This window comes from Culex pipiens, chromosome 1 (assembly GCF_016801865.2).
Source record: "Culex pipiens pallens isolate TS chromosome 1, TS_CPP_V2, whole genome shotgun sequence".
Lineage (NCBI taxonomy): Eukaryota > Metazoa > Arthropoda > Insecta > Diptera > Culicidae > Culex > Culex pipiens.
In genome coordinates, this window is record NC_068937.1 from 69,185,999 (window position 1) to 69,198,373 (window position 12,375).

General features: G+C 37.1%; 1 protein-coding gene across 4 annotated transcripts in view; it reads right to left on the reverse strand.

Annotated features, from left to right (window-relative positions):
• Positions 1-12,375, reverse strand: part of LOC120424737 (innexin shaking-B) — a 75,401-nt gene that overhangs the window by 3,302 nt on the left and 59,724 nt on the right. For 2 of the 4 annotated variants that reach the window (XM_052708121.1, XM_052708117.1), the window contains one exon: positions 2,084-2,256. In XM_052708121.1, the coding sequence (XP_052564081.1) occupies positions 2,084-2,256 (173 nt within the window). Of the gene's footprint in view, positions 1-1,541; positions 2,257-12,375 lie in introns of those variants that run through there. The other 2 variants (XM_039588928.2, XM_039588929.2) reach the window with 2 other exon arrangements.

A 12,375-nucleotide genomic window follows, 5' to 3' on the forward strand; every position in this document is an offset into this window, starting at 1 on the left:
TAATAGCGATTTTGGCAAACGTTATTTTTTATATCGTCAAAGTTCATGTTTATAAAAAAACAATTATTTACCACCATTTCCCCCTTGCAAATATTATCAACATTGAGATTTCAAACCCTGATCACTTCATGAACATGGCTTGTGCAATCGATAGCTAAGCGATTTGGACTAATGTAGGGCCGTCAACAAAGATCGATGCTTGGTCGCGCGTGTAATTTTTAAGCTTCAATGTTTTTTTATTTACGTTCACGAATCTTGACAAACTAAGTTGCAAAAGTTGAGAAGGCATTTACTTTAGAATGATGCAAAATTTCATAATTTTCAAATCTTCCTTTTTTTTTCTTTTTGGTATTTATTTTTGTGAAAACTGAAAAATAGATTTCTCGGCAAGATTTTAATAGAACATTGGAATATATTGTAATTATATCAATGGTTCAAATTATATGTTAATAATTTTTCCAACAAATTTTAATGATAATGTAATTAAACCTGCAATTTAAATTTTTGAACTTTACAACCCGGCTTTTCTCATAGTTTGATACTATTTTGTAGGAAATTATTATTTCGTACCATTGATCCACAAAATATGATAGTTTTTATTAAAAAAAAAAACAATAAGGGACCATCCATATACCACGCGGACACCTTTGGGGGAGGGGGTGGGATTGAACGATTGTCCACGCTCCATACAGATTTGTTTAGTATTTAGAAGTAGTCCAAGAGGAGGGGAGGAGGGGGGGTCTGAGATTTCAAAAATGTGTCCACATGGTTTATGGTTGGTCCCTAAGCGATAGACTTTAACATATATAACATTATATTCCTGTATCATATGTTGGAAACTAATGAGAAACTTTTTTTACATGTTTCATGGCCATTCAACGCCATTTAATGTCGAAAGAAAAAAAAAAAAACAAGAAATACCTTGGAATTCAATTTGATCTGAAATACCTGCTTAATTTTTTTCCCTACCAAAGAATTTTCAATCATAAAACGGAATCGACGCTAACATCTTATGATGTGGCCCTAATAAACCTAGCGGTTTCATCAACAGTCCCACAGGTGTGTATCGTTCTTTTTGTGACAAGAATCCGCCTCTCGGGTATCCCAAGTGCAAAAGTATGGAACGGGAGAGGGCACTGAATACCTATATTTATACACACAATTTGTTTGCGTCCGCTTGGGGATTTGAACCGGCAACTTTTGGATTATGAGTCCAGTGCGCGGTCCGATTTTTCCACACAGAAAGGCAATCATAATGTCAACAAATAAGCAGGTAATGTTCGTGATGAAATAGAAGAAAAATATGACTTTTTTATGGGTTAGTTGGCGTCTAGATTGTGTTAAATATAAAATCGAAATTGAATTTGAAATAGGTATAATAATTTTGTAAGATGACGGATTTTTGATGAGTATTGTATATCTACGGTATAAATCAATAAGCGTGTTTTAACATTACATTTTTTTTTTCTATTTTATGAAATAGATTCACAAAAATCTTTTAGCAATGTGGGCCATTTTTCATTGAAACTGCAGTGCATCACTTATGCATTTAAATTGACTACTTTCTATTTCGAGGGCATTACATTATTTTTTTAAATGTATTTTGCATTTCCCTTTATTTTAGGATTTTCATATCATTTGTTTATAATTCTCGTTTATGATTGAATTGATACAGTTGTAGTTTATTGAGTTTCTTATTGTATAAACAAACTTTTGTCATACAAATAATTGATTTTCCCTGTACACGATTTTATCTATCGTCGGCACATTTTTGACTAGATTACTATTAATGCTTAACGTGGTTTATCGTGTCAAACAATTCGTTGCGATATTTGGTTTATACAGCAGTCGTATCGAACATTGTTTCGTTTAAATGTGTTGCTCTGATTTCGTTAAAAGTCTTTTGTATCGTGTTCGATGAATCTACCACCAATAAATAAATTACACAAACAATATAATTAGGTGTTTTCTTTACAAAAATAAATATTTGAAATCAAAATGACTTTGAAAACATACAATGTAATAGCTGAGTAATAACAAAATAAAATCTAAGGTAGCCAATATCATGCATCCTGTATTTCACCTTTCATACCAGGTACACGATGGTGTTGATTATTATGTAGACGATTTGCTAGATCTTGCATAACATCACGAAATATAATACTATCTAAATTTTCACCTAATCTATATAATAAAAACCAATCGCCCATTTTCGAACGTCTTACTATAATCTCTATAGCGTCTCGACGAACTAACCTGTAAATATACAAACAAAACATTAACATTTATCACATCTCAACACGTAACATCTAGTCACATTCATTTAACCATAAACCCCCCAAGCCTTGGCTAAAATGAATACTCAAGATTCTAAAAGGTATTGATTTGCGGAACTTAACCTAACTTTAGGTGGTTGGTGCCTTCCTCACATTCATATTGTAAATACATTCAGTCAAAACGCATAATTCTCCCCACTTTTAACAAATTAGCAAATAAGCGACAAAAAATCATCACTTATTTCTTGTGTGTTGTTATCAAATCTTCATTTTTTGATCCTTGGAAAGGTCTTTTGATTACGGATGGTTTTGTTCCTCGACTATCAACAGTTTGACACCAGAGGTGTCGCGCCACTCCCGGGGATCGAGAGACTGCTGAACTGCCCATGTTCGCATAAATGTCCCATATGCAAAAACAGCAAGCTGAGAAAAACGCATTTGAAGTTTGTCCTACACATAAGGATACGTGTTAAGTTTTCGCGAAAAAACTGGATTTCCTCCTGATTTCTAGAACAAAGTATTGGATGTTATAGGCGCTTTTGAAAGTGCACACGATTTTGAACCAAACTGCATCAATAACTCAAAAACGATAAAAATGCATATATGTCCAATATATTGGACATTTATGAGATCAGGGGCAGTAAAGCTGTTATTAGAGACCCGACAGAGACTCTAAGGGTGGGTTAATAGAGGCTCGAACATCAGAACACAGATACCTACCAAGGGACCAATTAATTTACTCTAGATTTTAACGTAATAATGCCAGAAAAAATCAGAAACTAAACTAAAATTAGTGTGCGATAATTTATGTATTTGACCCGCTTAACCCACGTTGTCCACGCAAATCGGTCACCTAATTCAGTAACTTCCACTCGCAGTCGGCTTCCACTCGCTTCAGACGTGTGCAGTAATACGCTACCAGAAGCTATTGTGAAAATAATCTTTTTGACCTTGAACTGAGTTTGATCCGGAAAGTGTAAGAAAATAGAGGTGAGAGTTGTGCGCGAGAACACTGTGAAGCCCAAAACCGTGGACCAACTAACTCGGAAATGTTCGCGTTTTTCCGGAAACAGAACTGGAATGAGGAAATGCTTTCAGCTATGTACAAGGAGGACTACAGCCTTCGCGGTCGGGGGTTGCAACCAAGGAAAGCGACCGACGCGGATTCGGATCCAGAGGACCTGTTCAAGGTTCCAGACTCGCCGAAACTAGCGAGGCTGCTAGGAACGAGAGCTCGAACGCTGAATAGTCTGAAGCAAAAGGAGAATTCGAACGCTAAGGTGCCGGTCGTTCTGATCGACGGCTCACCTTCTCCTAGCAACCAGAAGACGGATACGGAAACGAGCGATAGAAAGGCGTCCGAAGAAGACGCAGCAATGGTGGATCTAAAGTGAGGTTAGGTGAGTTCACCTGACCAATTGTTATTGAGAGAGTGTGTTTGTGTGAATGTGTGTGTAGTATAAAACGAAAAGATGCAATATTCCTTTAAATTTGCCACAGTTAATCTCAACAGTACCAGTACAGATGTCAACAAGGGTTTGCTTAGGGATTTTGTATACAATCATGATATCGATATTGTGATGCTACAGGAGGTAACGTATGATAATTTCTTGTTTTTACCAAAACACTGTCCGTTGGTCCACATTAGTGAGGATAACAAGGTTACCACTGTATTAATAAGAAAGAGTTTCAATTTTAAAGATGTTTTGCTCGATCCAAATGGGAAAATAGTATCGTTTGTATTGAATAATATTGCACACTTTGCACCAAATTCTCCACCCTTGCAAATAATATCTGCACAACAAATATTTGCACACTTTAAATCCTACCCCTTCAACCGTAAACGGTTGAATCACATGTAAAATCATGTTTTTACGTATAATTTGTTGCAAATTTACATCAAATTGCATTTAAATTTAAATGTTTAACGACGTGCAAAAGTGTTACATCATAAATGTAATTTTACCCGACACTGAAACCATGTTTTTAACGTAAACATGCTTAATGTAAATTTGAAATCCATTGTAAACATATGTATTGCATTTAAAGAGCCCTCATGTAAAATGAGATTCAATGTAATGCTTGAACCTCATTTAAAGGGAACTTTTGTTTTGGCTCATCACGAATTTGAAAGTTGAAAGCGCATGATGTAATTTGTGGAACTGTAAATTTGAAAAAAAAAACATGTAAATTTAAAGTTCTAATTGTGTTGCGAGTGACAGCTGAAAAAACAAATCAATTTATTTGTTGTTAATGTTTGGTGCGTATGGGTGCGGCGTTAAGTGGAAGAGTTTTCATATCAAATGAAAAGTTAAACGCTCTATTTTAGTGAAACCAAACTTGACTAATGTCAATAGTGGCTAAACGATATTCGCGACATTCGGCAAACAATGATCATCGGATGGTGTAGCCGTACTCCGGGGAGGATCCAGAAGGTAACTTTCAAATACAGTTGAGTGCTAAATGCTGAACATTGGTTCAAAAAAACATTGTTAGTCCAATGTAGATTTGTGAATAAAGATTCTATCCTGCTTAGTTACGAACGTGTAAAGAGTAAATGGATTTTGTTCAATATTGTTGATTTCATTTTAATCGTGCAATATTTGTTTTGATCTAGGTTTTTTTCTTCTGAAGGTAGTTTTTTTCACCAGATGCGCGGAACTCCGTAGTAATTTCGGCGGGCGACATCCGGCAGTAGTAACCGGTGTATTAACAGTTGGCGTCCACTTCCTGAACCGGTGTGCAACGAGATAACGATCAGTCAAGCAACATTCGCGGAAACGCATCGAGGTTTGACGTCGGCACTGTTCCCGTTCTGGAGAAAGAATATTCGGTTCTGCAGGTTGCATTCATTCATTGTTCATACAAGACCATCAAGCAACTTATTTCGAGAATATGTGGGATTAAATCGACTCTTTGGGATTGATTGCAGGTCGTTGTCGTCGATGACTGCTACTGCTTGCTGCTGAACTGAATGGTGAATAGTACATCAACCTGTACGGGTACGACCTGCGAAAGCTTGATCAGCAAATGCTACCGGACGTGGGTTTTTTTTTATCTGGCAAAATCTTAAGAACCAAAACGTAGCAATCCCCAGCGGCTGTTTCCGATTCAGAGTTCCAGTGCATAGAAGTGGGCACCCATATGTTTTCGAATGGCGAGGATGTCGTTCTGGGCATTAACCTGGACATTCCGGTAAACATGGTGAAAGATCGCATCAAGAAGCGTAGGGTACGTTATCCATTAGTGGACCCCTTTCCTATAGTGGACCCTCTGAAGGGTTTTTGATGAAAAATTCAATAAAATCACAATTTCAAGCGTGTTGTTGTCTACAAATCATTTATTTGGCATGTTCAGCATCATTTAAAACCATGTTGACTGACATTGAATTGTCTTTTTAACCAAAATGAGTGTTTTGAGTTCGACATCTGAAATCAGCCATGGCCACTAGCATTTTCACAACAAAACTGCATTTATATTTTATGATTGAATTAACTATCCAATACTTTTTTGACTGATTATTTAACTTCAGCAAGTCGAAATAATGTAAGTTTAAGGAACTTTACTAAAATAAAGCGAAGAATTGCTCATTTTCGAGCAAAAATTAGGGGGGTCCAATATAGGACAACGAAAATCCAAACTTTTCCAAAAATGGACCCCTGTTAATTTAACCTTCAAAAATGAAGAAAACTGTGTATTCAAGCAAAAGTTTCTCTAAAACATGCAATAAATGCTTGTTGTTATCAACCTAAACGCATATTTTTTTCAATTATGAGTATAAATATAGCTGTTTTTATGATAAAAGTACCAAAAATGCTGAAGCCGTATGAATTTATAATTAATCAAAACTATAGTTAATTGTACTTAACTGAAGCATCATAATTGCAGTTTGAAATTATATTTTATAATAATAAAAAAATACCAAACCTTTTTTTTAATAAACATGCGTGGTTTTATCAGCAACTGTAAACAAATCTATTATTTAGTTTCGGTTAACCATTTATGTAATTAATATGGAAGAATTTGCATCAAGATTACTTTTTTTAATTATTATTATGTTTATAGTGGTTTTTGAAACGTTTTCTCTGATCTTTTTCGGAAATAAATGTGTTTAAATGTCTGTTAGGTTTTTTGATGTTTAAAGCCAAATTTGTTAACAAAACATATTTGTTTATAATGAAAAGTGAGCAAAATCCATCTTTTATTCATTATATCTATCATTAGACCTACACCATGCATCAAAACATCAAATATCGGTTAAATTTTGTATAAAAATAACAGTTTGCCTATAGTGGACCCGGGTCCACAATCGGATTATGGACCCGGGTCCACTATAGGAAAAGGGGGTCCATAACAAAGCAAAAAAACTTTTTTTTTCAAATGGCTATTTTTCTGCTCAAAAACAAATAACTGATGAAACAAATAGTCAAAATTGCTCAAAAGACTTCAGAATTCATTGTTTTGTACAAAGGGTTATGAAAAAGTGCTTAAAATATTGAAAATTTGTGAAAAATGTGCTTCGGCTCTACTAGGGGGTCCACTAATGGTTAAAATACCCCACTAGTTTGGCTGGGTCAACTTGACGGCCTTGATCAGGGGGTAGCGAAGAAGACGCCATCTTGGAAGTTCAGAAAACAAACATTTACAATCAGTATTATACATATTACTATGGTTACACGAAGTGTGTTATCTTGGTTGAATTCAAAAGTCCCATGCAAATGTGTAAAAGCAAACTGGAAAATGTGTAATGCCGATTCTTAGTGTACGGACGCACTGTTTTGTCGACCAAAAGAACTTTTTTGAAAATCAAAACCCAAACAATGATTTGTTATGGGCTACCATTTGACAGCTAGTGCTTTTGTTGTGGGCTCTCATTTGACAACCGTGTTAATGTCGACTGTTGTCAGTTTGCTTTGGTCGGAATAGGGTTGCCATTCCCCCGGCCTTGATCGACCTGCAGATCATCGAGACCAATGCTTGAAAAGGGATCTATCACTGAATGGGACTGCTCGATATTCGATAGAGCTTTCTGTCAGCGATCACTTCCTAAAACGATATTTGATCGCTGACACACAACGCCTATCATGACCGCCATTGCTTGGCGACGGTCGATGAACGTAAACACGAAGACGAAACGAACGAAAAATGAGCACCACTCAAGCAGCCGCCCGAACGAGACAACGTGCTCTTTCTCTTTCTCTCGTTTTTGTCTCTCTCTTCCTAATGTATGCTGCGTGGTGACAGGAGTCATATGATTGCTATCATTGGAGAGATGATCGGAATCTCGGTAGAATGTCAAACGAACGCTCTCCAAGCGATTTTTCTCCTGAAGGGTTGTCAATGATTGTGTGAGTGACTTTGCGTAGCACTCATTCCTTTGTGTGTGAAACGAACGAAAGTAGAATGTAAAAATCAGGTTGTCGTGGTGTTCTGTCATCTATCACCAAAAAAGTCGAAATTTCGCAAGCCCTGATCGAGACCCACATTAACTCAGTGCGGACGTTACGCATCGGCGGCCGTTACTGATCGTGTGGTCCGCCCTAGAATCGGTGGCTGCTGATTTTCGTTGTTAAGTTTGTATTGGGAGAAGTGTTGTGTTGTTTAGACTGTTTGCTTATGTAAACAAACAGTTGAAAGTGCGTTTGAAATAGTGATTGAAGGTTGTTTTGCAAGAATAATCGTTATTGTTGGTGTAATTTATGTGACACCCCTTATAAATATTATTGGCAGATGTGCAATCATTTGGAATACTTAGAATTTGATATGTTTCATTGTTGTTATGATTTGATTTGTTCTTTTTTGTATGTTTGTATGGAAATTTGGTGTACATTTTGGTAAAAAGTATATCTTTCCCAGGAAAACCTCTTGAAGAGTATCGAGGTGGCATTTACAAATGCCAAATGTGCCTATGTTTACTCAATTAATGTTAATGTTTGTTTTTGTGTGAATGTACACTCCAAAGGTTGCGGGTTCAGTGCCAGCAGTGGAGGCAATTAGTGGTGCAGCAGCGATTTTTGTCTTTCTTTTGTTTGACGTTTTTTAGGTGTGCATGATGCAGGACGTGGGTAGGAAGTAATTTCAATTATTTTCAATTACACAGCGTAACAAAATATTTTTTTTATTTTTTGGCAGCACGAAAAAAATGCTCTTCTAGGGATTGGCTTCCCGAACAAAATGCAACCTGGCGCATATTTTTTATTGTTATCCTAACTCGAGATATTCAATGGAGAAGTTTTGCATATGAATCACCCCCCGTCGAAAAATATTTTTTATTTTGATTCCTCTGTAACTTCTGATCAATTAGGTCTTTTTGGTCGCTTCCGGTGTCATTCGACGGTAAATTGTTAGAAAAACTCAAGATTTGGTCCCACTGGCCGGTTCCCGAAACCGGTTCCGGAGGAAATCCGGAATATTGGCCAAAACTGTGCAAAAACTTCAAAATTTTGAAGTTTTTTGCTCTTAATGCGAAGTGAACACACTATATCATGAAACAATCCATACAAACTAAAAAAATGTTGGTCCCAGCATGTTTGAAGGTGTTGAATTGAAAAGGTGGCCATTGAGAACCGGTTCCGGTCAATCCGGATCCGGAAACTCCGGAAAAAATTAAGCAATATTTTCACAATTCCAATGTGTCAGACAGATATAAATAAAAGTGTTGTTGAAGCATTCTTTGCTACTTCATATTCATATTACCACAAAAACATGGCCAAGTGGCCAACGGTAACCTGCTCTGAATAATTTTATGAAGCAGTTTTTATTAAGACATTTTCAATGTATCTGGAAAAAATCTGAATTGATTCAAAATCAAAATCATGCTAGATGCTTCTGTCATAGCTTGTAGCATGCGTTGACCGTTCAAACTGAGATTTTGAAGAATTCCGGCGTCACCAGATGTTTCGGCTTTGCGCAAGCTCAGGGTTGAACGGATGGCCATGAACCCTTAGAGGAAAATGTTCCTTGGACTAAAGTTTGTCGCTTAGCTTGTAGGAGCGTTTGAAGATAAAGCACGCGTTTTCCATAGTAATTTCCATGTAAACTTTAACCCCTCAGCGACAAGCCAGTTTTCAACCAAATGAGCTCAAATTTAGTATGAGAGTCCCTATGGGTACCCTCTACAAGATGGACCTTATTTCAGCCGGATCCGAGCACTTTCGAAAAAAAAATGACCCACTCTAGTATATATGTTTTCAATGGTTATCAAAGACACCGTAAAAATTGCTTGAGTATCGATAACAGTTGAAACAATTATTTTTCGAAATATCTAAGTTCCCTTTGAAAAAGTTCTATGTCAGTGGTCCTCAGCCACCGTAGTATCGCGGGCCATATGTGAAGCTCAAATAAAAATTACTGAAACTTTACATTTTGCACAACATTTGATATGATTTTCAAATATAATCAAATGTTTTAAATTTTAAAATTTGACAAGATTTACGTTCGTCTCAATCCCTTTTCATAAATTTCCTGCTAATAAGATTTCCTTAGCAACAAATAATTGTTATTCAATTCGATACTTGAATTCTACTAAATTTAAGTTAAGTTTCACCAAATTTAAGATTTATGGAAAGTCATCTATTTTTCAGTTTTACAAATATGTTTGTACAGAAATCCCTTACTACTCTTTCTTTTTTTTTATAAATAATTTGAATGAATATTAAGACATACATTTTTACAACAAAATCTAAACAATAAATTTAATCAAAAATTACATCAGAGAAATTTATTTTTTGCCAAGCAATGCAAATTATGATGTTTTTCGAAATTCAGTGTTTAATTGTAGAAAAAGATCAAAATATTTTTTTTTATCTTAACGATCTGACTGGAAGAAAACAAACGCTTTTTGGCTTCCTCTCCGAGGAATGTCATATAAAATCACTTGAAAATTGGCCAAAAATGTCACTGCGATTTCTCGGAAATGGCTGAACGGATTTGGACACTTCCGGTTGCATTCGATCCCTCTTAGCTTCCGATAAGTCGCTATTGAAAATCTTCCCCGTAGCCCTTTCCTGTCAAATAATATTTACGAAAAACAATTTGCAAACCTAAAACCGAAAAACAAAAAACGATGAAAATTTTTCAAATTTGCTTCATTTTTGCATAACTAGGTAGTCTGGAATGTCCTCCATCCCTGGCTGAAACGGGACAAAAATCCATTGAAATTTGCCAAAGTTACAGCCACTTTAAGAAAACTGTTTGCATTCAGCCGCCTTCAAATCGACTAAAACGAGGCCAAAATTAACCAAAATGTCGGCATGTTGCACATTTTTGTAAAGCTCTTTCAAAACCCAATCCACTGAGATACATATCTCGACGAATTATTAAGCTTAGTCGTTAATATCTGCGCTAAACTGCTATTTTTGACGATACCAAGGCATTATCACATGCTGGTTCGCCCATCGGGCTAAAAAACCCAGAACTATTATACTTCATTCGAAAGCATTTTTCATTGTGCTTTGAATGTAATCTTAGGAAATAAAATTCCCTTTGTAAATCGCGTCCAGCATGCAAAGATTCCACCCTACCTCAAATCAGGTCCAGAATAGCCTCAAAAACGTCTTAGCCAAGCCAAGACAAGTCAAGTCATTTCGGGAAATGACAATATGTAATGTGTTCTTAGATACCTATCCTTGAGCCATCGATCGACTCCGTTAGCGATACACTATTCACCCTTTCTTAAATTTTCGCTTTAGCTACGGAATGTGAGAGCGGAATGCGAGAGAGGCGAGAGAGGGAGAGAGTTTACGGAAATTATGACTCGTTCGAGCACTGCATTAGTTTTTACGCCGTGACAGCATTAGACAGCTCGCGTGCATTGTTTACATGGATTTTCGTCGACAGACCGTAGGCCTATTTTACTTTTACTGGTATAGAATAGCATTCGATTTAGTAAGTCTATAGACTATATACTTTGTAATGTAATATGCTTTCTGTCAAAAAGGATCACAAAGTTATTTCTTTAAATTGTTTTAAAAATCCATTTTAAATCCTTTGCGGTCGTATAAAGTGTCATGGTACCCAGAAAATTAAGCTTGATCATTTTTTTTTTTTTTTTTTTTTTTTCATAAAATTATTTTTATTAGGTCCTTTTCGGTACTGGGACCTGGTTAGGACCGAGTCGGCTTTTGTAATTACATTTGACTTAATAATTACAGAGGATCTTGTGTGTAAATGTTAGTGGGAGGGGAGCCGATTACCCGCGGCCTACTCGGGGTTAGTAGGGAAGGGATTGATGTTAAAGACAAGGCGTAGGAAGGGAAGGGGGATTGTGTAGGGGTCTTGGTTGGCTCTTCTGGCCTTTGCGTTTTGTCCTCAGCCGCAACTCGGTGTCCAGCTGCTGGGGCGTTCTTGCTTTGCTTCCGGTGCAAACCAGAAACGACGGCTTTGTGTGAAGGCGAGTTATACTAACTGAAGGAAAACTAACTGAAGGAAAACTAACTGAAGAAAAACTAAATGGATATTTTGGAATCTAAGAGGAACTGATAGATCGGATAGAGAACATCAAGGTCTAGTTGAGATAACGCGTCTCGCATCGGGATTTCTGGTGGTCTTCCTCGGGCCCTGAGGGTATCTTTTAACTTAATTCTGTGAACATGGTGATCTGGACACGCCCATACGAGATGGTCGATGTCCTGATAACCCTGCCCACAGTCGCAAAGGTTCGTATCACTCATGTTGATACGATAAAGATGAGCCTTGGACGAGTAATGGTTCGACATAAGGCGGGACATCGTTCTGATGAATCCACGCGTCAAGTCCATCCCCTTGAACCAGGCTTTTCTTTGCACCTTAGGTCGTATGGAATACATCCAACGTCCCTTGGTGTCGTCGTCCCATTGTTTTTGCCAATCCAGAAGCGCACGCTGCCTCGGAAAACCGTAACATTCTTGTAGGCTAATTGGCCTTTCAAAAATGTCTCCACTCTCAGCACCCTTCTTGGCGAGCAAGTCCGCTTTTTCATTACCCGGAATCGAGCAATGAGCGCGGACCCACACCACCGTGATGCTGAAGGACTGAGCCGCCAGGTTGTTTAAAGTCTTGCGTATTTCCGTGAGGAAAAACGTAGACTCCCTGGTCGGCTTCAGAGACCGGATAGCCTCAA